The 26,922-nt window shown below is 36.4% G+C and overlaps 1 protein-coding gene across 1 annotated transcript; it reads right to left on the bottom strand.

Annotated features, from left to right (window-relative positions):
• Positions 1-75: 75 nt before the first annotated feature.
• Positions 76-26,820, bottom strand: LOC129269209 (speract receptor-like). Its single transcript, XM_054906676.2, has 19 exons — positions 26,507-26,820; positions 23,908-24,054; positions 23,348-23,523; positions 18,664-18,802; positions 18,104-18,255; positions 17,663-17,707; positions 15,640-15,824; positions 14,992-15,097; positions 10,454-10,612; positions 9,974-10,078; positions 9,316-9,387; positions 8,414-8,579; positions 7,579-7,728; positions 7,021-7,204; positions 6,158-6,298; positions 5,438-5,561; positions 4,820-5,063; positions 4,452-4,550; positions 76-4,088 (listed from the first exon to the last, which is right to left on the bottom strand). The coding sequence occupies exons 1-19, from the start codon at positions 26,544-26,546 to the stop codon at positions 3,418-3,420; spliced, it is 3,105 nt and encodes a 1,034-aa protein (XP_054762651.2). The 5' UTR covers positions 26,547-26,820; the 3' UTR covers positions 76-3,417.
• Between the last annotated feature and the right edge of the window lie 102 nt (positions 26,821-26,922).

The following is a 26,922-nucleotide window of genomic DNA, read 5'->3' as shown; positions in this document are numbered from 1 at the left end:
CGTAAAATAATAATTTCTACTCAATTTTTACATTTCAAATATAAAGAATTTAATGCATAATTTCAAGGAATAAAATTTCATGATAATACGGTGTCCATAATGATAGTAATACATATAACACAAACACTTCAAAACTACTTTGTACACATTTTGTCTACGTATAATTATCTAATCAAAAGCAATTAAATTGTAGTACTTTTGATTGGTCATGAAGAAATCCGTCACATAATAGATATACATTGACACTCCAACAATCTTTACTATTTAATACATAGTGCATTATATTACTTAGTACCTAAATACATTATATCATATACACATCTAAGATATAATATGATAATCAGGGTATTACCCAAATCTGAGCTAAATTCAAGCTTTAGAATAATAATTATTAATGCTCCATGCCCAGTAACAATATATTAATAAATATCCCTTCATGGGCGAATTGGTAAATTTACATTCTATAACATACGTCATTATGGCCTTTGCCGACACAGAAAATATCGCAGTTATCATGCTCATACAACAACGATAGCTTACCCTAGTTTAACTTTTGAACAATTTAGCATTTAAAACAAGACGAATAATAAAGAAAATATGACATAGAGCAAAACGATTTGGAAGAAGAAGAAGGAGAATACTAGTATTAATAATAATAATGAAAATAATGATAAAAATAACAATAATAACATTAATGATAACAATAATAATAATGACGATAATAATAATAATAATAATGATAAAATATGATGAAGAAGAACAAGAAGAAGAAGAAGAAGAGGAAGAAGAAGGAAAAAAAAGAAGGATAAAAAGGAGAAGAAGAAGTAGTAGTAGGAGGAGAAGGAGGAGGAGAAGAATAAGAAGAGTGAGGAGACTAAAAAGACTATCAATAACAAAATATGAAAATAACAATAATTCCCGATTGACTAAACCTGCCTTTCTTCTCGCATACATCCTAAAGAGGATTAATTTATCTTTAGGAAGAAGGTGGTTCAAAATTAGGTAATTAAAAGATTTGAGATTTCTGATTTGCATTGGGAATTGGACCAGCAATAGAATATGCTTTCAATAGTACAATTTTCGTTTAGATAAATCGGGAAAAAGATGAAAATACAAATGGTATATCCCATGGAGGGGGGGGGGTGGTTAGAGAGGGGGCGTTCATCAACCTTCAAAACAAATATCGTCTTATATTTTTATAATAAATATATTCTATGATATAGCATGTAATTACATTTACAATATAAATAACTGGGATATTATCTTATTTAAGCACAACAGTCCTATATCCTTAACCTAGGTGAAAATGACACTTGCTGAACGTCTCAAAATTCTTATTGCGTATTTGGTTTTTTAAATCCAAATGAAAAATCAAATGTATATTCAATAACTTTAAATTCTTATGGCATGTAATCTGATATTGCACCTTTCCGTAGGCAATGAGACTTAAATATCTACATGAGATAATGATCAAACATATCACCTATCTAAGTAATCATCTATACACTCTATAGGATTCCGGATACGACCTGGGACGGCGCTTCTGGGTAGGGACAAGGAGTGATCACCTCATATGATTTTTAAGAACAAAGGACGAAACTGGAAGAAAGAAGGCAAATGAATACAGGCCTTGGTTGTGTAAGTTTATTACCCCTTTTATTCCATTGAGGACAATCACATCACCTTTAGATCGTATTTCCCGTATCGAAAGTTGTGTGGCCGCCCAAATCAGCACATTACTATTATATTACATACACAATAACTTTGTGAATAAGGAAAATATGCCCTTTTGGCATTAAGACAAAACATCAAACAAATTGCACGAGAACAAGAAAATCAAGATTAATTCACAGTGAAACTCAACCGGCGGGGAAAATGAGATTATGGAAATATTCCTACCATCATTTTACATTCATGCTATTCCCGCTACCTTTCAAAAATCGATCTCCTGGTTTTTCGACTCTTTTTTTGCAGTCCAAACAAACTACTTTTCTGACTTCACTTCTGAAAATTTGGTCCATACCCAGCTCTTTGAAGCAGTGACGTAATAGGTTACGTCAGCATTCACACAAAACTGTTCGAACACGATGCGTGTTTTTAGTAATACTAGAAGCTCAATAGATATCTCGAAGTTAGAATTGTGAAACGTAAGGTTACAGGGATACCAGAAGTTTATCAAGAAACATAAAATAGATCCCATGTAAACACGGTAACTACAGAATTCCCAAAAATATTGATTTGGAATTTCGTTGTCTTTCCGTTGCCAACAGAAAGTTGGTATTCGGCAATGTGCTGACATCAGGTTCGAAGGGAGATTAATGATCTGGCATCCCTGTATTAACGTTTACTAAATGATAACGAATAACACACTTGATACGTCATGTAAAAGACTCTGTTCTACAAAATTGCTGCAAAAAGTATTGCATTCACATTTGAACGAAGGAAATGAGTTCCACCACTGAAGCAATCGCATAGGGTAGACTGAATTTGTGTCTACAGAGAAATTGTATGTATTTCCACATCATCTACTGCAACGAAATGAATGTATACATATATACAGTTATCTTTATCCTGAACTGTATGACGTGCTTGCGATATATTATCAAAGTGCCGCTTCATGAAGGGATGCGGTGTAAAAGAGAACTCAACCTTGATGATGGAAACACTTACATCGGCATGTGAAGAATCCATAGTAGTCACCAATGATCATCTAATAGTTTGGTTTTACAATCGTTGCAAAACATATAACAATTATAACAATGCAAAACAACAATGTAAACAAAGACTGTCATGATAAAGATAAAACCATTGTTATTTCCATCCAGCTTGAAAAAGAGTAAAATCCATTTTTTTCCATGCAATGTGAAAGCTGCCACGTCACTCTCTTAAATGGACTTGCACGTTTAAAAGAAAACCTTCCTAACTCTTGTCCAAGTGGTTTCAAATTTACAAGAACTGTGTTCCACGACGAGGCTGTCATCCATGACTGATGAATTCAAATCCTTTAAATTCACAGATAAATTAAGTTTTCCGAAATGAATGCCTTGATAAACGTGATAAAGGTGGATTTATTTTCATAGAGTGCTTATCCATTATACATACATTTCACCGTGAATCGCAACGAATGACATATTTACACAGATGCGGACTCAAAAGACATATCCATTATACAGGCTAAACACGAATAATGCTGCCATCAGTTTGTAATATCGGGATATACATCTGAATGTTATTCACCGCTTGCCAAAAGTTCGGCAACAAAGCATAACAATGAGTGCATCAACACAAGAGAACAACATCCCGTAAAAGTTTACTCATAATAACGTAGTACTGTGCTTTTGAAAGTCACATGAGTTTGTCGGGGTTTCTTGTGAAGACCCTCTTCCTGCAGTCATTTTTAAAAAAGATACAGCGCCCTCATACAACGGTCTCAACTTCGCTGTCAAGAAGACCTTCCTTGATCTGGCTGTTACTGTTTCTGCTAGAGTATTCCAAGGCACTGTCATTTAGCCTCTGACGCTTGTCTAACAGCGAATTCGTGCATGATGACAAATCCAGCTTTGCATCGCTGCTATCGTGTCTATCGAGGTGTCCAAGTAATCGGTCTGTAACTTTGGGAGAATTTTCATTCGAGTTGTTCAGCTGGCTGAAATCAATGAGAGTCGAGTTGGGAAAGTGGTTTGGAGTACCGCCGTGAGTACCGGGTGCAAACATGGAATGCGGTCTCTGGCGGTCAACGCCAGTTTGATCTGGGAAAGGTTTAATGACGTCACGGCATACGTCGGGATTAGAAGGTCGACCATCGGCTTCCAGACGCTTAGCAAATGCTTCCTTCTGTGGCTGTGAGTTGATCTTAGAATGGCGATTTGAGTGGTTGCCATGCGGGGAATCAAATAAGCCGACGGTTAAGTTTTCTTCCGCAGTTCGGAATGGAGAGCTTCGGCGATATGAAGGGTCAGCGGATAACAACCAGTAGGTGACCAACTGGCCTTTGCCTTTCATGCTGATAAGGCCACGTTCATCTACATCAAAGCCACCTATTTGTTCCAGAAGATTCTTGGTCTCCGAGCTGGTATGAATCTTGAGGGCTACCGAAAAAAAAGTTAAACAAGGATGTTATTTTTTTCAATTCACGAAATGTCCATGATGTATATAGGCCATGGACCATTAACGCCATGCCTCATAAAATATTAATCTGAGAAAAGGAAAACAAACAACATTCTTAATTGAAAATCACATTAAGATACAATACATGCGCAAACCGCTTTCATACCTATTCCTTGTGTCTAATACGTTTGTTACGCTAATAAAATGTTAGGGTCTGATGGCTGTTGAAATTAATTTGATAAGGGGAAATCTCTCGTCAGCACAACAAAAACTACAAGCTTTAAGAACAAAATATGAAGAGAGTTTCTGAAGACTATACACAATCTTTGCTTGCAAATCCATACCTTCTCCGTTCGACTCCATTCTTGATGCAGTATTGACGGTATCTCCAAAGAGACAATATCGAGGCATAGTCAACCCGACAACTCCGGCTACAGTCGACCCTACGATAATGATCAGGAGAACAAAGCCAATAACGAGAAACAAATCAGCCACAAGGTAAAACTCGAATTTGTAGAAAATAAACATTGACTGGAATGTGCAGAGAAGAAATATGGACTGTCTCAATGAACATTTCGCTTTTTACATAAGTTTTGGGAAACACTTGCTTAATGTGAAGATTGTTTAAGTTGGATATTGGAAGGTATCAATGATTTTGCCGAGAAGATCCCAATAATATTTTGTAAAGTCGCCATAAATGACAAAAGCTTACCTGAATGGATGCCAATCCTCAGCTTCAGGTTGACATCAGGTCGATGTCGAACCTTGAAGGCCTTTACAGCATCCAGCAGGTGGAGTGATGTCGAAGCTATCTCGGCTGCGTGCTTGTTCTCGTTCCGTAGAGGAAGTCCAGAAACCAGCATGTAAGCGTCACCGATGGTCTCCACTTTGTACACATCGTAGTAGCTGATGATCTCGTCGAAGAGTGTGTAGAGGTCGTTCAGCATGTCAACCACCTATACATATAAAAAAAAAACATGAACATGGTCCGGCAGAGATTTGACATTAAGCTATCGACTCAATAATCAGTAATTGAAATTTCAGAATGTATAATAGGTCATTGAAAAAAACCTGTCATATAGGCTTTATTATGCTTATAAAGCTTGTACGTTGGTATGCTTATCATCCAAAATTAATTTTATTTTTCGTTTAACTTTTCCCTTTTTAAAATCTAATTGCAATGAATTAACGCTACATATAATTCTCTGAAATTTGTTACTCGCGATTCTAACATCCAGGAAACAGGACAACGTTATTGGTTGGTGTTATAGAGGCTATTAGAGAATTGGAAAGATTAACTTAATATTTTTTTGAATTAAAATATGAATACCTCGAAGGGTGTACTCTCTGAGGACAAGCTTGTAAAGCCAACTATATCACTGAAGAAAATTGTGACACATTCAAACGATTCTGGAACAACCTGCATTCCACGTTTTAGCTGATTCGCCACAGGTCTGAAAAATAAAGACACAAAAACATTAAATCAAACAACGACTGAATGCAATCGCCGTAAATGCGTTCGGATACTTGCCCAATCAAATGAAAATGACTAACTATTCTGATGGTAGTGAATACATACAGTACATTAAACATTCATCGTGTTTTTTTTTTTTTTTTGTTATCAAGTCCGGAAATATCTCCTCGATAAAGGAATATGACTTTCAATGAGAAAGAGCAGAGGTGTCCTGATTCACCTAAGCTGCTTTTTGTGGAAGAAAATACAAGTTATAAATAAGCACGAATCAAGGGCATATTTTTGCTCATTAGTACTGATTTAGAAGACTTTAATGAGAATATATTTTCCTGGAAAGGTAGGCAAGCTGGAAGCTACAGAGTAAACTGCTGGAACTGTCTATCCGGTGATCACATAGTCACAAGGGACATTCATGGAGACACAACAACTGCTTTTCTAGCCTTGCTAACTGCTCCTTTTCACCAATCTGATGAGATCCTATACGACGTACTCTCTTCAATAAAGTTACGTTGGACATGAATTTACACATTTAGATGGTTTAGCAAATCAACGGTATACGAGGTCAGTACTACTTACTTTGGTAACATCTGGTGGAGTAGATTATCTGTCTTCTTCTTCTCTTCAAGAAGTTGATGGGTCCTATCTTCTACAATGTCTTCTAGGTTATTTGCGTACTTCTCCATGATGACTATCATGTTATCCAAGATATTTGGTTTCCTAAAGATGAAACAAGATCCATAAAACTATTTCTTCAACATTCATTCACGACAGTATTTATCTTCATACGGTTCAAGAATCGGGCTTTATTCATTTTTTTGGCAAATAATTTCTAACGCATCTTTCAGACGTTTCGTGACCATTGTCTACAACATGTCCCATTCTATCAAACAAAATTACATGGACGATAACATGATCGACTTATGCAAGATATTTACATGTTTTAGTCTAAAGAAGTACTTACTCCAAAGGATACCAGTAGCTAAAAGGAAAAGATGGAAAATGCCAATCCCTCAAGGTTGCTAGTTCCTTAGAGATTTCAAGGAGTCCCCGTAACAAATGTGTCCCCGTAACAAATGTGTGTGCAATCAATCGCTAATAAGTGATAACCAATCAATACCATCGTTGCAAGCGCACTCTGTTTAAAATACCGACCGGGAACCAATCAGTGCGGTTCTTTCATATTTTCAATTCATCGCAAAACTTTGCAGAGGCGGTGGAACGTCAGGCTCATACAATGAAAGTGGAGGGGCATCTATTGTTTGACAGACAAAAGGTGCCCCTCCACTTTTTTTGTCTGAGCCCGATGTTCCGCCGCCTCTGAACCTTTGTGTTACAGCGCCCATACAGGTCATCGATACATCTCACTCAAATTAGAACACTGAACATCCATGCATTCTTCAAAGTATATATAATAATAACAGTAATAATAATTGACTTACATTCCCTTTTGGAGGGGTTTCAGTCGTGTCGTAAGGGTTTTGACATCCGGTCTATCATCAGGGATTTCCCGCCAGCATTCCTGCATACCGGTCAGCATACAGCTAGGACAATCCTCCACCTCCATCACATTGGGTCTGAACGGTGTGTTAGGGTCCAATGGGTGTGTCACTTTGTCAACTATTTCTGAAATTTCGAAACATGGGATAAACATTGTCAATGATTCTCATTTCGTAAGCTTTATATAAGCAGTTGATATAATTCGAAAAATAATAAAAATACAAAACCTTTTTGACCTGTCACCTTGGATTTTACTGGTGACTTGTAAATAAGGTCTACTCATGCTTTTAAGAGGCGTATGTGTATTTTTTTTACAAATAGTGATGCACGTGATTCTAGCATGTGTCGTTGATATTGTAATAAGAACCTGTAAAGAAGCCAGAGCATACATTTTCGTTGATAAATGCCAGATATTCTGTACTGACTTTTCGATAAACCAAATATATACACGTTGTTTCACAATGCTCTCAACTCCAATGAATCCTTCTCAAAACCCTTACCCTTTGGCCCCAAGACGCACTTGCCGTACGGTCCCTGTCTCGTAGCCATCTCATAAAGGATGATACCTAGTGCATACATATCTCCTTTCTGGGTACCCTCTGGTCTTGGTGCAGGGTCTCGGAGAAGCTCGGGGGACCGCCACAGAAGTTCTAAAAGAATGACGGGAAAACAATCATGGTTGCACTATCATTGTTTTCTTCTTCAAACATTACTCTGTTTTTGTTTGTAAAATATATTATTTAATTGAAAGTCCTGGAAGTGCACACTTAAAGCATATTGAGCAAAGCATTTAGATCTTATCGTCGATGCTGATGAAAGGCCATAGTACAGAAAAAAAAAGCAGATTCTTTTTTGTTTAATGCACGCACTCTCTGGCCCATAGTGTCATGACTTGGCGATTTTACAGGAAAACTAAACACCTTTTAGCCATAAAATCCCCATAATTTTTCAAATGGTTTGTCTTATACAATAGAGGCACAATCATAAGGTCTAAAAATTATACATATAATCATCTTCTAAGCATTGAAATAATAAAATCGCATATGATACAGCTCATTATGATCAATCAAAAAATGAAATTGCAACGACTAAATAAACAACAAATTTGGCTTTTCAGTTATTATCTGCATTTAATGTGGCATAGTTTTCAGTTCAGTTAATTTTATTTGTGTAAATACGTTATAGATTTTGTTTTACAAGTTTTACCAGCTATCAAGCTTTTTTTTCTTCACCACGTCCGCATGGAACATTAAAACCATTTCCTAGAACCGGGCGCTCCATGTACAAAGTCAACATGCATTTTTAGTAATATCTTAAAATGGCTTAGCAACCTACTTTCGTATTTCGCATGTTCTCCAATCTCCGGCGGGTTGCTACCGCTCCTAAACTGGTGTAACCCGAAGTCCGTTATCTTCAGCACCCATCGGCTATCCACCACACAATTGCTGGATTTGAGGTTGCCATGTGAATGTGTTTCACTAGCGTGCAGGCAGCTCAAACCCTATAGGGGAAAAAAAGACAAGTACGAAGTAATTGTAATCAAGCATAATAATGAGACCGTAATTTGAAAGAGAAAAACAAGTTGAAAATAGCACTTGAGCTATGATATCGCCCTTTCACGCGGTAACAAAAAATCGTAATTTGAATGACGACTCCAGTGATAAATAAGGCTAATGACAAACTATTAGCACGTGTGAAACCAAACTAGAATGACGAACGCTAATCACAATCAGGAATTCAAATTCTACTCCGGAGGTGAATTCCAGTTAAGTTTCACTCCAATAACGGTACGATTTTTTTGTGTGTGAAAGGTTCGGTGATTCTAAAGACGAATTGCAATCACTATAACTGTTAACATGGTTAGACAATTACTCTAAAGTTTGTATACCAAACAGCATACACTCAATTTCAAATTTACATTTTTACTGCGGGTGTTAAAAATATTGGCCATTTTACAAAATAATGTCATTCATAAATCTACTTTCATAACAACATTTTTTTAGAGAGAGATAGAGATGACCGAGAGAAGGGAGGGGGGGGGAGGGTGAGAGAGAAAAAAGAGAGCATTATATAGAACGCGGCCAATTGAGAGACAAAAGAAACAGAGGACAGAAAGTGTGGGAAAAGAGAGAGAAACGATTGGTTGAGGAAGATTTAAATATTATTGTATAAAATCAATCTAAAAGAAAGTCTCATGATCTGTAAGTAAAAATTATAAGACACAACCCAGGACTCACTTTTAAAATGTCTCCGATTAAAGATGCAATGAACATACTGTCCAGCTTGACTTCATCATTTTCCAAGATATCCTTTGATGTAAAAAAAAAAAAAAAAAAAAAAATATTAATCAGAGTTACGGGATTGTGATTTTTGTATTTGAGCAAACAATATAAGAAGTTGCAATGTCTCGATAGTATCTACACTTTCAAGTAATTCATGTATGATTATTCATGAAGATAGCGAGCAATTTAATTAAGTGATTTTGATGTAATATTAGCGTTATTATCTTGCATGGCGAGAAGCGATATCCTGCCAAATCGGTTTATAAAAAAAATGTCGACATTTCGGCGAGTCATCTATAACATATAGAATGTTATGTGTTGCCATGGAAACGATAGCATAACTTGTCATGATGACGTATGACTTGTCAGGTAAAGGTGATTTATCTCGCAATGACAGCCTACTCAATTTTGCTAGAGCTTCGGAGCATCTGAACCACATCAATTAATTTTTAGCTCTCGCTTCATTATTGTTAATGGTCAATATCAATTCTAAATTAGTTCAGTGGCCTATATCTGAGAGATTTAGAGACAACAATATGAATCCAATATCAAACGGCAAATGACAAAATTATAATCCAAAGTCAAATAAAACAAATACATGTTTAGTATTTACCTGTAAACTTCCTTTAGGACAATACTCTGTGATGGTGCATATGTTGGGTGGATCCACGCATGCGCCGATGAACTGATTAAGGTGAGGATGACGTAAGTCCCTCATCTAAAACAATAAATACAAAGAAATTATTAATGAACACATAATCATTAAATCTATCTAACTCAATGGGTTTATTTGTTTCCTCTCTTTGCAATGCGATTGTTTCGTCTTTTTGGAGCTTTGCAAATACCTTGACGTGGCAATCGAAATACCCTTTTTAGTGATTTGGTTATTCTCGTATTTGTCCACAACCTATCCACTAAAAATAGCTCCCAGTTTTGCAATAAAAGTGAATTTACCATTGAAATAAATCTTGTCGTGCATAATTATGAAGATACACAAGGTAAATGAAAGTTTAAGGAAAGAAATTAAATCACAAACGAAATTTAACAAAAAGAAGGGAGGGAAATAGGAAGAGAAAATTTATGAAACACTCACGATTTTCAGTTCTTTTCTCACGGATCTGGTCAGGTCCACGTGTCTCTTGTGAATCTTTTTGATAGCGACCAGCATGTTCTTATATGTTCCTACTTCAGTGAAGATCTGACATCTGTAAGGATCTATTGAATTCTTACTGTCTGTTGTCATAAGACTTAGCTGTTGAAATGATAATAAATAAATGTCATCTTAAAACCATACTTTTTACGCACCAATAAAACAGAATTCAACGTTACCGATACTGCATGGACATGTCCAGGAGCGCCTTCACATTTGCAGAAGCAAAGTTGCATCTGTGTAGGTGCCCCCTCAATGGTAAAAAGTGCAGAGGATTTCTTAAAAATGTCTTATGATTAGTGAAATTAATTCGTTACCAAATCACATTTCCAGGTTTAGCCCTCCACTAATTATTGTAGTCTTGACTAGCTTAAACAGTTGCGACAGTGAGCCAGATTCTCAATGGCCTGGTGTTATGATTCTTGAGAGTTCTTATGACACGGACATGTACACATTGAAACTAAAATTGATGATAATTGCGTAATATTCATGGATCCTTCAGAACGCATATTACATGGCATGTATATCGTATTCTAATTTTGACAGGACTATGACACGAAAGCTATCGTTTATATACATGTACATGATTGACGAATAACAGTTTATACTGTTTTATCAAAAAGGTAATCTAACTTTAGAAGGTTAGTATTCAAAGATTATTACGTAAACTATTTTTTAATTTACCAAAGTATAAAACAACTCCTAAGCTCTTTACTTGATACAATATCTGTACATTTAACATCACTCATGGCTCAATGTTTAATACATGAAATATGAATATGATTATTTTCAAGTTTCCATTCAACCGTTTGATTAAACTTGTGGGAAAGTGGGATTTGGTGATGTATAAGAGAGATTTCAATAAGATAATAATAGGAGGAGTTTCTGTTTCATATTCTGATAAACCCAACCTCTGAGTTTAAATTACATTAATCTTGAAACACTATACTTAGTTCTTCGTGTCCTATTTCTCTGTACATAAATAATGATGTTCAAGCCATGGAGATCCATGAGACTGGACCTATTTCAGTTGGTACAAATTACCTCCACCATCCAACAAGATTATCGACATTCTAGAACATCCTATAGCAATTAAAAGTAATTTGTATCTCAGTTAGTAATCCCACACGAAATTATCGCCTCCAACATTTTGAAAAGCGCTTTATCGTTCTATTAATCATTAGGGAAAATCCCGAACACCTTTAAGAGTGAATTGAGGTTTGATTCCTACTAAACATACGCCTGTATTAAGCTCTTTTCCTGAGACCATTTGAGAGAGACCTGAGACCAATCTATCCAACTATTTCGGCGATTTAAGATGATTATATTGTACTTTGTCTTCTTCGATGCCAGAAGTGAGATATCTTATCTCAGATGAACCTTCTGTTCAAACGATTTCAAACACACATATACTGTTCAAAGACCTCACGCGCATTTTGCATGCGCAGTATAGTTGCGCACTTGTACGTCTGGCCGTTGGCACCAGACGTAATTTATATTCTACCCATGCACGACTTGGTGTTGAGTTATGAAGCCGGTACTGAGTGTGTCTTACTGCTTCCCAAACAACCACTCAACGTCAATTCGTGATACTCCTCCAAGGCACTCATCAGATTATTCACATGTAGGATGCAGCGATTTTGATGATTATCAATCAGCCAAGCAAAATTATTAGCCAATCAATGCGAAACACTACTCCGTATAGAAACCTGCTATGAATGAACTAATCCAATTGGGAAAGACACTGATCTAGATAGAATTAAGTTCATCTGGTTCATGTGAAACAATGAGGAAATTTAGATATAAGAAAATTCTTGCAAATTCGATCTTCGTTTTTTCATTAGGAGAGGTCAAACTTTTTTTTAACCTACTAAAAAGTCTTAGATGCATATAAATGGCTATAGTATTAAATTCAAATTTTATGGTCTGTGCCATATCACAGAGAAATCCCTATGGATGGGAGGTTACATAACACAAATACTGGTTGATAAATGTGTTTAAATGATTTCTTCTCTATAACAATTGTCGATTTCCCTATTTTTTGTGAATATCATTTTGTCGTTATACACGTGAGCAACTTTTGAGGTGTGCATGTTCCTTCGTCTAGATCCGAAAGAGGTGATCCAAAAACCATTTTCAATCGGCCCAATTTGATTTATTGTTAATCGAGGCGATGGGGGGGGGGGAATGCAATCCTGTATTTCCACCTTTGTCTACAAATTACTGTGCATCATCACTCGATCTCATCACGGTCGTTTTGTAGGTCAGTACTTCTGATATCATGTTCTTCAAATTCCTAGAAGAAGTTACAAGCGTATGAAGATGTTGCCTGGCCTCTAACAACGGATGTAAAATGTTGGCCTTTAGCCATTTTCCCGTACGAGCAGTAACGAGCTAGATCGCCATGGTTACGGTGACATACATGTAATAGTAATATAATGATGTTGGGGGTAAAACAAAAGTAAAAAAAACAAAGAATTCTATTCAATGACTTTGAACACTACGTCAACTGTCGTATCTTATTTCGCTATGTATTGTACTGGGGAAATCCCAATGTTCAAGAGAGATCTGTAGATTTTAAGATAGTATGAAAATGCTGCAGCACTGCTACGATGGACCTAAAACGGGAATTTTCCGTTCAATATCAAATGAAAAAAAAAGTGACTATATAAACATAAACATAGCTTAGATTTGAATCTTAGAAGTTACAACAAATGGATTAGCGAATCTTATTAGATTAATTTTAAGGACTTTCCGTTATTTTCCAGGTAACTTAAAAATAAAACCGTCTCGGCAGTATTAGTGAGGATGAATATTTCATGAAAATCCATATATTTTGTCTAAATCTATCTAGGTTTCACTAGGCCTAAAATAAAAATGGAAACTAACATTCATGTAGTTGAAATATATATGGTCTAATCATGCTAATAGTCGAATCATAATGGTAAAAGGATTCAATTGAAATACAAGCGAATAACGTAAACTTATTGAACAAGTATACATTCCAACCATTTTGATATCCTAAAACGTAAGGGGTTGTTTCCAAAATGTTCCCCTCTATATATTCGAACCATCTTTAAATTGTTATAACGATATCTTATTTAAATGGGAAACTTTTCTGGTTCACGTGACATATTTTATTAAGTGAAATGGTATGTGAATGAGTAACATGACATGTTAAAAAAGGTCCACATGTGTGTGACGTCACACACTTATGTGTGCGATGTATCATGATCTATAAGTTTACCAAGTGCGCACATGTGAATAGAATATGCCATGACTCAAATTATGAGTGTTATTTGACTCACTCTTTTCAGAGCATATTCTAACTCACGCAGTCGAGTGAGCAGTTTGACCTGGAAAAGGTACCTGCGTTCCGCTACTTTGTACAGCTTCCTCAGTTATGTAGCCTATAGGGATATAGTGTTTTGCTTTAATTGTCAGGACAAATCCAACCCGATTTCGAGAAATTTACAGAACACCTCTACGTTGATGTAGCATGATATATACATTTTAAAATCATACAAAATAAGATAAAAAGAGACTTCGACGTCTGTCTGTCAGTCATTGATTGATCATTATGACTTTCTACATCGGCTTTTCCTTAATACCCATTCCTCCTCCACATCTACTTCCATACTGTTTAAACATTTATTATTGTCTATCGTCAAAACTAAAACGATTATGCCCTGAAGTTTCACTTAACAATACCCTACTTATTACCTGTTCCGGAGCTTATTCAAACTGCAATCGACATGGGTAGATTATCGTGATTATTGAATCCACCTCCCCCATAACCATTATAAGACCCGATATGTGAACATGTAGACATAATGTGTTCAATCGCAGGGGCTCCAAATATTACTTTAAATGTGAAACCGCTACTAAAGAAATATGTCATTCTTAAATTGTTAGAATAGTTGGAGCCTCTGGGTATCTTAATTTAAGTATCAAGGGATTTCTATGATACTTGGATACCACCCGCTTCCAATACGGCTCTTAATTCGTAAAAGTAAAAAAAAAAAAAGATTTTACAAAATCACGGTGAGCTTTTAGGAAAGCCCCCATCTGACATGTCTGAAACACGTAATAAATTCTTTTATATACCGAGTTATCTTTCAACGATTACGACTCTTCGTTCTGGTTGAATTCAATATAGAAGTAAATGTTCCTGTCCTACATCCATGATCCTATTATCTAATTCAGTTTTAGCTAAAATAATACTATAATTTATGTCTGAAGCATGTATTGTTTCAGGCGAATCATACTAATCACTGACACACTCTCCACTGCAATTCCCCTTTCTCAAATATGTACATGTAGATTTCAATCAATTTGGGGAAAAATTCTACTTGCTCTAAGCTTGTTTCCCGTGCTAAGAATCAGAAAGATTACCTTATGACTATCTTTATGATAATCATCAGCCCTACGGAATAATCCTTCCCCAAACGTAACAAACTTAACATACGTGCATGACCTACCTTACTAATCGCTGATATAGTTGAACCATTGTGACGTTTAGTTTGAATATCTGCATAGTCAATCTTCCACAGGAGACTTGCAAGCTCTTGTTCGTATTTCCAATTTCTAAGAAAACAATCATTAAAATATGAATGTTTGACGTATTATGTTGCTTTTCATGCCTTAGCCCTAAAAGTATCCCCTAATCTGCAGTAAAAACTTGAAGAATAAAACAAAATTGAAAGTTAAGAAAAATAGCTTAGAGATTTAAAAAAAATTCTGGATAGTTTTTCTTTGAATTGTGTTTTTAGGTCACCTTAACTATCAAATAACATTGTATCAACGATCCGAATTCCAGAGAAACTGATCATCTTCTTGGATATTCCTTTGGGAAATCTTCGTTTTGTCTTCATGATATTAATCTGAAAAATGAGTTGTCCGTGGCTTCACTGCATGGTCCAGTTGTGAAATTTTCAACTGGAAATAATTTAGATATTGGTCTTTCGCAATTCGATATTTCGTAGAAATAAATCTGTCAAATGAATATTTGCTGTAATTTTCAAAAATAAAACCACTTTGGGAGAATCAGTGTCACAGTGTTGGGAAATAATTTCGTGGAACATTATCAGTTGATTTCTGTTGCGAGGAAGATTGACCAAGATGCTTACCGATACACGGCGATGGCGACGATGAGGATGATGAGGAGGAGACCGCCGACGACCCCCGATACGATCTCGACAACGGGTCTGTATGGCGTATCACAGAATTCACCATAGAACCCACACTTGGGGACAGCCAGAGGTACGCCACCGCTGATCCATGGGATAAAGGTGCCATTGATCGGCTCGTAAACCTACGGATATCGGCAGGATTCCGGATAACACAAAAATAGATTAGGTCTATGTTATTGTTAATGAAAGTCAACATCACTATAAAAGAATAGACTATTATTACTATTATTAAAATTTTACAATTAATTAAGTGTGTAATTCTAGAAACTACATAATGTCTTCCATAAGAAAATAGGTTCTGGTGGATATTCTCTAATTGTAAGTGGTAAATCATTCTACATGTGATATTTTGAAGCTGAAGTAGTAAATGTGTACCGGCTTATGTCATGAACATGTTAATTGTGCAGGTTTCTATAAGAGGGAAGGGGACACCGGTCGACCCTAGTACTCTGGCGAGTGATTATTTTAATATGATTAAAATCAAAATAACAAACTGGACGTTTGACTGTAATCATTAACAAGTGGAATGCCTCTGGCCGTCTCACCTGCATCACGCGATTCAATATAGCAGCAGTGCTGATTTTGAAAACTACTATAACTCGCACAAGATGTTCAGTGATACTTGGTTACTCTTATTTCCACGTTTTATGAACTAGACCCATACACTTATAGAGATATGATGGTAATTCAACAAATACCCCCAACGTGGCCAAAGTTCATTGACCTTACATGACCTTTAACCTTGATCATGTGACCTGAAACTCGCACAGGATGTTCAGTGATACTTGATTACTCTTATGTCCAAGTTTCAAGAGAAAGATCCATCAACTTTCCAAGTTATGATGGTAATTCAACAGATACCCCCATTATGGCCAAAGTTCATTGACCTTTGACCTTGGTCATGTGACCTAAAATGCGCAAAGGATGTTCAGTGATACTTCATTACTCTTATGTCCAAGTTTTATGAACTAGACCAACACACTTTCAAAGTTATGGCGGTAATTCAACAAATACCCCAATTTGACCAAAGTTCATTGACCCTAAATGACCTTTGACCTTGATCATGTGACCTGAATCTTGCACAGGATGTTCAGTAATACTTGATTACTATTATGTCCAAGTTTCATGAATCAGATCCATAAACTTTTAAAGTTATGATGGTAAATCTACAGATACCCCCAATTCGGCCAAAGTTCATTGACCCTAAATGACCAGTGACCTTGGTCATGTGACGTGAAACTCATGCAGGATGTTCAGTGATACTTGATTAACCTTATGTATAAGTTTCATGAACTAGGTCCATATATTTTCTAAGTTATGATGACATTTCAAAAACTTAACCTTAGGTTAAGATTTTGATGTTGATTCCCCCAACATGGTCTAAGTTCATTGACCCTAAATGACCATTGACCATGGTCATGTGACATGAAACTCAGGCAGGATGTTCAGTAATACTTGATTAACCTTATGGCCAAGTTTCATGAACTAGGTCCATATACTTTCTAAGTTATGCTGTCATTTCAAAAACTTAACCTCAGGTTAAGATTTGGTGTTGACGCCGCCGCCGCCGCCGCCGTCGCCGCCGCCGCCGCCGCCGCCGCCGCCGCCGCCGTCGGAAAAGCGGCGCCTATAGTCTCACTCTGCTATGCAGGTGAGACAAAAATGGGTCTCATCGTTATTTTTCAAGCTTAACCAACTATTTTACACCTATTTGAAGCTTTATTGAGCTGCCAGATCTACAATGGTAGGGATATTGTCGGCGGATGAGTTACATGTAGTATTGCACCCGTATTGCACTTCCCGCGCCATTTGATGATAACAAATGTAAGAATTGAAACTTGTGTTGGCATTTGCGCTTATCAATCGGCGGGCGTTACCAATACAAGAAATGGTATGGATTGCACTTAACGGAAACAAATCATGTATTTGTATCCCTGGTTATTGTAAACAGTGTACTCACCCATTGAAACGATGTACCATTTCCTAGACATGATCTTTCAACTTCCTGTATTACGGAAAAAATACGATAATATTGTTAACTAGTGTCCGAAACTGTCAATGCGGTGTTGTTCGATACCAATTTTAAAGCCTATTTGGAAGAACCGACCCCAATGATCACCCCTACCCTACCTTTACATCTAAGGTAGATCGTAACATACTTTTGAAAAATGATTAGGCAGTATGCATGTACAAAGAAAGGGGTGAAATTCTTAACAAGTCTTATCTCACAACCTAATTTTCATTTTGAAGTACTTTCACCGTTCATCTGGAAATAAACTTGCTTTGCCTTGCTAAGCTCGATGGTGGCTGTTTTCGTTTCCTGCATTTACTCAAAACCAATCATACATTCAAATGACACATTTCATGGCGTTTGATATAAAAAAAAATCAAATGATTTTACCGGTGTACTGTTGGTGATTTTGATGGTGGCCACTGGATGCATGATATATCCAAATTTTTCATCAACTTCTTCACCGAGCTTGACACCAATGACAGTGATATCAGCGTAGGCATCACCACGTGCATCAATATACTTCGGTCTCCCCGTAATACCTGAACGAGAAATGAAAAAAAAATGTTTTCATAAATTATAAAATGTTTGTTCGCGCTTCGCACAAGCATAAGGCTAAGAAAATGAATATTTATTTTCTTTGTTCGTAGGAATAAATTTGGAACAACTTAATTCCATTCATTATGACACTAATCCAATGAAAGTTCAGAGCTTCTGCGCGTCGCAAGGAAGGAATACTCTCCTTTCTCGTTGTGCGTGCTCATATTCAAACCCCTTCTTCATTCAAAAGGCGTCATCATATCAGAAATATATAGAAAATAGCTGACTCGCCATTTTGTCCATAATCCATGCCCCCATCTCGTGAACCAAGTATGCCACTTTACTGCTCCAACATCTAACAAACCCATATTATTTTGCTAAGATTACGAGGAGATGAAATAGTAACTTACTGGCGTGTTTCCTGCAAAGAATCCTTTTGAGGATCTCTGTTCCATTCCTAATGCTGTAACCCTCGGCTAAGGTCTCGTTGAGTGCCGGGGCATACACATTATACACGTTATCATAGAGATAGGCAGCCTCGATAGGAATCTAATAGGGTAAGATAATAAATGATCGAATGAAAAATGTAATTACAAAGATGAAATTGAGAGAGGAAAATGAATAGTGTACGGAAAAGAACAAAATGAAAATAAATAATTAGAATGAAATACGAAAGAAAATGTGAAATACAAATAGGAAGATAATGTAGACAAACCAAGAAAATAATATTAAGGGATTGGCAGTAGTTAAAAATATGCAAAAAGGAAAGGGTAATGATACAGAAATAATAAAGCATGGGGAAGGAAAAGAAAAGAAAGGTATATAGAAGAAAATGAAGAAGAAGAAGAAGAAGAAGAAGAGGAAGGAGAAGAAGAGGAAGAAGAAGAAGAAGAAGAAAAAGATGATGAAGAAGGAAAAGGAGAAGAAGAAGAAGAAGAGGAAGAAGAAGAAGAAGAAGAAGAATAAGGAGAAGGAGAAGGAGAAGGAGAAGAAGAAGAAGAAGAAGAAAAAGAAGAGTGGAGGAGAAGACGAAGAAGATGATGAAGAAGGGGAAGGACGAGATAGAGACTATTAATACTTTGCTGTTACTGGTGATGTCATAATAAAAAAAGTGTCTACTGATACTCATAATACGATATTGAAGAATGGATGACGTCTTTTGGATCGTAAATAGAGAAATTACAACGAATGCGTCATGGGAATCAATAAAAACTTGATGATGAACAGCATTGTTGTTCAATTACACTTAGAACTTTGTATAATACGTAAAAATATTTTTGTATTAGTCCTTCACGTGTGCATTCCTTTGGGAGTATTCAATTTTCCATTTCCAAGCAATTATCTGCATAAATGAACCCTTTAAGATCTAAGTACCCGGTGTTAATCTCAAAAGTTCAACTGCCGCACTCATACTCCAATTGAGGTCTTCTCGAACCACAAGAGGCGCCAAATCTCTCAAAAATCCAATCAAGAGGTCGTATCAAATCATTTTCCGTTATACCCATCCTCATAATTCATCCTCTCGACGCCCTGTAGGAGATCATTTTTACAGTTTTCATAAAGATCTTCACATCCCCGATGAGAGCGAAACCAAGACGCCAAACATGCTTTCTGTCACGATTGTGAAGTTTTAGCGGAACCCCTCGAGGTTCATGCCAAGAAAGAAGAAAATGGAGAAGTATTAGGAATCCTACAAGTGGTGCAATAACCACATGTTTTAATATCTGGGACACGACTATTTCATTAAATTAATATCAATTGAAAGCAGCAGAAGTTAATTATTAAATATGTAATAGATCTATATCACAACTTCTTGTCAAGACAGAGTAAATGTCAAATCTTTGCTGCCTTTACTACCCGCAGACACGCATTAATTATTATTTTTATTATAATACTTGCATTTCTTTACAAGTACATGTTTATATATCATAATACAACATACGGTAAAATCAAAATCGTTGATTATCTGTTTTGTTTATGGTTTTTTAACAGATTTCGCGCCTTTGATAGTTAAGATTTCATAAATATCCAAAGATAAGAGAAGTAACTAATCTCAGTTGTATGCCCCTGTTGTCATCAAATTTATAGTGCAAATGCAGCAGACAAAACAACACACCCATTAAAAAAAACTAGTGATGTTTTTTTTAAATACATTTTCGAACTAGCAGAGAAACGTATTTACAAATAACTTTTCCAAAGCTCCGTAACACAAAGGTTTGCGATGAATCGAAATCATGAAAGAACCGCACTGAGTGGTTCCCAGTCAGTATTTTAAACAGAGTGCGCATGCAACGATGATCTTGATTGGTCACTGGTATTTAGCAAATGATTGCAAACCTTTGAGTTACGGAGCCCTGGAAACTTTTTTGAAATCCTCGTATCTGATTGGCTGAGAGCAAGCATTCCAGTGAGAAACACGAACCCAAAGTCAATTTATATAATTCATTATAATTAGGGGCGTGTAAAGGGTAGAAGTGGGTGGAGACAATATGACATGCGGTTAGTAAAATTATTTTATTACACGACCTCTAATACTCTCTTTCTGTGTTTGGTTCCTCCCTCTTTTCATGCTTTTTCTACCTCCCCTTTTGCTCTCACATGTTGACAAAAACTGGGGTGGGTTGATTTTTGACTGGGGGAAGGGGGCAAGAAGACCAAATGTGACGTCATTTCCCCCTACATTGAATAACAGGTGGAATATTGAAAAAGTTTCACGCTCCAGACCTCTAATTTACTTTTGGTTTTATTTCTTTTCTTCTGTTTTTTTTTCTTTGGAAGGAAAACAATGATTGGAGAGCGACAGGGGGATGAAGGTGAATGATCGCTCGGGTAAGAGCAAAAAATAGTCACCCGAAAAGAGGAAATTATTGGGATAGAATCCGTTGAGTCTTCACAATGATAATCATCTAAACCATATTGTGTTAATCAATAATTTTTAACAAGACAACACTAATACTGCACCTGCCCAATACGAGTTTAGTTTTCTTAATCGATCGGAAATGCTCTGTAAACCAGGTTTTTGCCAGCTTCTGCTTAAACCCATCCTAATATTTTTATCCTGTTCATCGAATTCTTGATAACTCTGATCATTATAAAAAAAAGGAAATGACCGCTTTTTTTTCTTATTGCGCGTAATCAAGATTTATCAGTTCTCATCAAGGGTGCATTATTATGGTAAAGAAAATATTAGGAATCACCTCAGACTCCCAGATGCCATAATTGGCATTGCTCTGAAGGTTTCCTGACAACACAACACAAAATCACATTCTAGAGCACTCGCACCCGGATGTCGCAAATGTGGTCTCTCAAGAATGCATAAGAGATGACAATAAACGGCAAGGGAGCTGCGCATTAAAAAAATATGGTGCTGTGGAATCGTCGCAGAAAATGTTAAAGGACAAGTCCACCCCAACGAAAAGTTTTTAAGATTTAAAAATGGTCATTACAAAAGTCTTCCTACGTTATTTACAAATATATCATATTATAGCAAATATATTTTCTCAAAGCACAATTGCTGGTTATATATCGTCAACCTATCAATTTCATTTATTTCCGCAATTTACGACGGCATGCGCTTTCGAAAGAGATCCATAAATTACTTCTTATTATAGAGCATACCTGCAAGGCAAATGGTCATATATCAAATTACTCCCACACACCGCACATTAATCACAATTATCTTTCACAAGTAACGGAAAAAAGTGGAAATAGGTAAATCCTCCCCTATACAAGCGAATATTTAACCGATTTTTTTCTTCCCAGAATGCTTTGCGTGGGGATAGATGTGACCAAAGCGATAGTCTAGCAACAACAAACGTTATGCGAGCATGAAATCTACCATGGCTTCAAAACTATATTCACTCTAGACTTTGAAGCAAATGCAAATCAAAACGTTTTTGTTACTCATTTTGGTGGTCTCGAAAACAGTATTATGCCGATGACGACAAACTGTATTTAACCTGTTTATGATTCTCAGAAATACCTGAATCTTCAAATTAAAGTCTGGACATGCAGGCTAAACCAGGATTGGTTTACAGACACCTTTCTTTCTGTCTTCGGACGCCAAATTTAAATTGAATACCGACTGATGGCTATCAACAGTACTCTAGGGCATATTCATTTGAGATTTCTCAAAGTCCACTTAGGCATCACTTCATACGCATTGAATTTACTGTTCGGGGTTGTAATCGGTTAACACTGTCCAGGGGCAAAGGAACTAGTTCCGACCCAATACGCATCGAAATAAATGTATTAGGTTCCAGTCATTTTGCAGAAATACAAGTTGATGATCCAGATTGTCTAGTTTTATTTCTATTCTGAATCGAGAACAGTAATTTCATCAGCAATATTGAAAAAGGAACGTCCGTAAATATTCGAGGTGTTGCTCAAACGATGGCTTGATCGGTGCGTAAGCCAGTTTAATAACGACTTTCCTTGCCTTGTTCTGTACGTAAGGAGAATAGTTATTTTTTTACAATGCAAGTAATCAAATTAATGCCATGAGTATAATGTATTCGAACTTTTAGAAATAGGTAACACTGCTACATCTACTACTACTACTACTACTACTACTACTACTACTACTACTACTACTACTACTACTACTACTACTACTACTACTACTATTACTTATAACTACTACTACTACTACTACTACTAATAATAATAATAATAATGCCACCACCACAACTACTACTACTGCTTCTACTGCTTCTACTACTACTTCTACTATTACTACTACTATTACTACTACTACTACTACTACTACTACTACTACTATTAATACCACACCACCACCACTACTACTACTACTACTACTACTACTACTACTACTACTACTACTACTACTACTTCTACTACTACTACTACTACTACTACTACTACGACTACTACTTCTGCTGCTGCTGCTACTACTACTACTACCACCACTACAACATCTACTACGACTTCTACTATTTTGGGGATGAAGCTAGGACATTGCGTAGGACAGTATCAATAATTAGTTAATGCCTCCTTTTAACAGCACTTTATCGTGCTTTTCACATTAGATATTAAAAAAAATGTAGATTTATGACATATATAGTAATAACTTACTCCCATAGGGTCTTTTTCTTCCCCAAAGGGGAAATTGAAGGGCTCTTCCTGAAGTTGTTGATATGCCCTCCGTTTGAAATCCTTGTAGCTCGGGTCGGTAGCAGGTGAAAGGAAGAGCGCCAACAACGTCCGGTAATACATCATTACCTTCGAAGAAGGCTGACGGAGGTAAGGATCTGTGGAGGTAGTGTAATTTTATGCAGTAAAATTTGGAAGGCAAAATACTATTTAAATTGAGATAAACTATGTTTGCAAAAGGGCAGTACGCACTTTTATAGGTCGGAAGTGTATATATTTCGCAGTTTCACCTCCTTACTGAGCTTCTAATGAATTATAAAGATAAAAAGGCAATTTGCCTAGTGTCGTTAGATATTCCGTAAAAAGCAAGTACATATACAATATAATATATAAAGAAAATAAAGATAAATAAAACAAAAACAAGTTAAACATTCAAAATCTGCTGCCTGTCATTTGGCTAGTTATTAACGCTTATAAAATACAAAATTTCCCCGTCCCCTTATATTTTTTATTTGAAATTTGAAAATGTGGTGGCGCCCTACCTCCTTGAAATAGATGAAGTTGTTTGTCATCGTAGTTCTCTTGATTGGCATATATCACCATGTATTCACCGTTTTCCAGCAGCCCATGGAAATTCATCTCGTTCAGCAGTTCGTAAACTTCCCAGATCTCACCAAAAAATATGTAGACTTCAATTTGTAAGGAGAAAATGGTGAAAATGATATATTAGTATCATAAATAACGAACATACATTGCCATTATATGATGATAATAATACTACTACTACTACTAATAATAATAACAATAATAATAATAATAACAATAATAATAATAATAATAATGATAATAATAATAATCCGCTTTTATATAGGATTTAATATATCGGAACGACGTGTCTACGCGCTTTACAGATATAGTATTGCCCCGGTCATGCATCGAATTCAATCAGTCATTTAGCACAGCCTCAATAGTTATCAAGTTATATAGACGCTCAAACGTCTTTCCATGATTTTTGTTTGGTTAACTGGATAACTTTAGTAAGATAATATTCGATTCATTTGATGATACGAGGGGGGGGGGGGATTCACAGATAAATTGAACTACACCATTTCCAACGGCATCATGGAACCTGAGAATAAGTGGATACGAGATGTTTGCCCCACAGGTCTCAACCTATCTCGCCATACTCTTTCTGCTACCCTACCCCCTTTTTCAAACAGTGAACTAGTTACATGATTCTGCTAGACCTTATATCGGATGGCCTTTCCTCGGAAAGAGAACAGTGCTGTTCGGCCCAGGGACAAGTCGCATCCAGAAATGGATAAATCAATGACGACTTTTTTACCTGGTCAGGGTGGGGTTACATTAAATATTGGTGATCATAAACATGGGTAAAGCAGCGAATCGAGGATTCCACTTCTGGGGAACAATACTCTTCAGTTACAAAGGGACCTAAATAAGAACTCGGAGCCATTTGAAGGGCGCCCTCATCTATTATGGCAAACGATTCCTGGGCCCCGTCTTACAAATAGTTACGATTGATCCGATCAACCACAACTACGGTAAGCATTCAACATCAACATCTAAAATGAATGTTCATTCAAAATATTTTCTAGATATGATGTACAGTCATACATTTATCGTTTTCTTGAAAATTCAGGGTGCTTTTATTTTCTTACAAAGGGCATTGTGCAAATTTCCTGGAGATAAAAAATTATGACATTGTTGGATTTCCATATCGTTTAGGTTGTTCAGATCAATCGTAGCTCTTTGTAAGACGGGGCCAAGAAGTGCAAACCTAATCTGGACTTCTAGCTTTTAAAGTCCCAGTATCGCGTGAAGCAGAAGTAGGTTGGTTCCAGGGTATTCCGATTGAGGCGATTGGTGGTGGTTGTGGGGGGGGGGGGGGGCAAATGTATTCGTCTTTAACTTGGTGTAATTATGATTTTTTTTTTCCAATCATTTTCTGCCTGTTCATCAAGCTTATATTATTTGTAATTCTTTTTTGTCATTTTGATGTGTCGTTTTTAAAATGTCCAGATTTTTTTCATTTACCACTATTTAAGAAATTATTTAGGCCTAATGGAAGTTTTTCCCCGTGCCTTGGACACTGATACTTTAGTTTCTTTGTAGGACCTTGGTAACGGTCTCGAATAAGCTGGGACACTTTCTGTCTCTCCTGTTTCAACAGGATACCTCATATCATCCGTATCACAACGACGAGTGATATAACCAATCAGGCAAAATTGAAACGAAGCTCAATTTCCCTTTTTCATAATCTTTTCGATTCCGTCCACAAATGGTTGATTTTCGAAGCTCGGGACAACAGCCCAGTAAATTTCATTTTAATTGGCCACAGGGATCAACGGATCAATTAAAACGAATCCCAAACTGAAAACCTATTTTGCTTACCGCGCTAATCCTATCTGTAGAAGCAATATGAGAAAGGAAGATAGGATGACATTTTTGTTGCTGTTGGACAGTGTCGTAGGTAGAGTGAAACCAAATAATTCAGAAATCTGTCGGGGTTTTCATGGTATTTGATGATCGCAATCTTTTTATAAACACAGTAAACAACCATCTTGTATGTTTCTAAAGACTCTGACCTGAACTACATGTATGTTGTTTATTTTTTAATTGAAATCCGAGTTTAGTTCCGAAAGGGAATATACATCCTTAAGAGATCCAATATAATCATGTTTTTTAATTATCTCGGTGAACAATGTAATTTGGAATAATATTTTAAAAGTTTTGTCAACTGGACATGATTCCGGTACCAAAATGTTTTTATTATCATTAATCATTTTCTAAGATGGATTATGTATTCTTTTTTTAACCAAACTAATTTCAATGTGGTTACCTATTCAGGCCGAAGCAAGTTTTCCCTGCTATTTATTGGTTTTAACATTATTATGAGAATATCAAGTTTGATAAATAGTAGATGTAGAACTTTTTGGTACAAAATTCTTCCGAAAAGGCAATATTGGGGATCGGGTTGTGATTATGAAAATGGCATGAATGTTGAAACATGTTACCAAAGAAAAACTAGTTATGTATATGAAGACTTTGGGTCAAACAATGTCTATGGAAATCGTCTTCATAATCAATTTAAACGGCAAGTAAACAGAGTACGTCTCTTACTTCTAGTGTGCTCGTAGGTCTCCTTTACAATCTTACGCATCTCTGGTTCCTCTTTATCTGCTTCAAACTGAGGAGGGATGTAAGGACTCGTGTACACCTTAACGTCGCTGATGTATATATTCTTGGCTGGCAGCTTCAGTTGCAGGCTCTCGCTTACACTGATCTTGTTGGATGCCGATGAAGACACGATACTGACGTTGTACCAGTTGAAGTGCTCCAGGAGAACGGCTACGGCTTCGGTCAAGAGGTCGTCTGTTGGAATCGTCCTGGCGAAGGTCGGGTATATGCTCTTATCGCTCAGTTTTGCTTCGGCACAAGTCTGTAGTGCGGTGAGAAATAAAAATTGAAATACATCTTCATTAAGAATATATTTAATACGAAATTTAACCTAACAGCTTAACAAAGGACCAACTTGG

This window comes from Lytechinus pictus, chromosome 10 (genome assembly GCF_037042905.1).
Source record: "Lytechinus pictus isolate F3 Inbred chromosome 10, Lp3.0, whole genome shotgun sequence".
NCBI lineage: Eukaryota > Metazoa > Echinodermata > Echinoidea > Temnopleuroida > Toxopneustidae > Lytechinus > Lytechinus pictus.
Note: the sequence above shows the minus strand (reverse complement) of the source record. Positions and strands in the feature narration are given on the sequence as shown.

Bases quoted from the DNA above. Each gene is read 5' to 3' on its own strand.
- LOC129269209 (XM_054906676.2), bottom strand. From the start codon at position 26,546: ATGCGTAAGATTGTAAAGGAGACCTACGAGCACACTAGAA. The intron at 15,098-15,639 runs GTAAGCATCTTG...TTGTTTTCTTAG, and splicing joins GTCGCCATCGCCGTGTATCG to AAATTGGAAATACGAACAAG. The intron at 8,580-9,315 runs GTGAGTCCTGGG...TTTCCCCTATAG, and splicing joins TAATCGGAGACATTTTAAAA to GGTTTGAGCTGCCTGCACGC.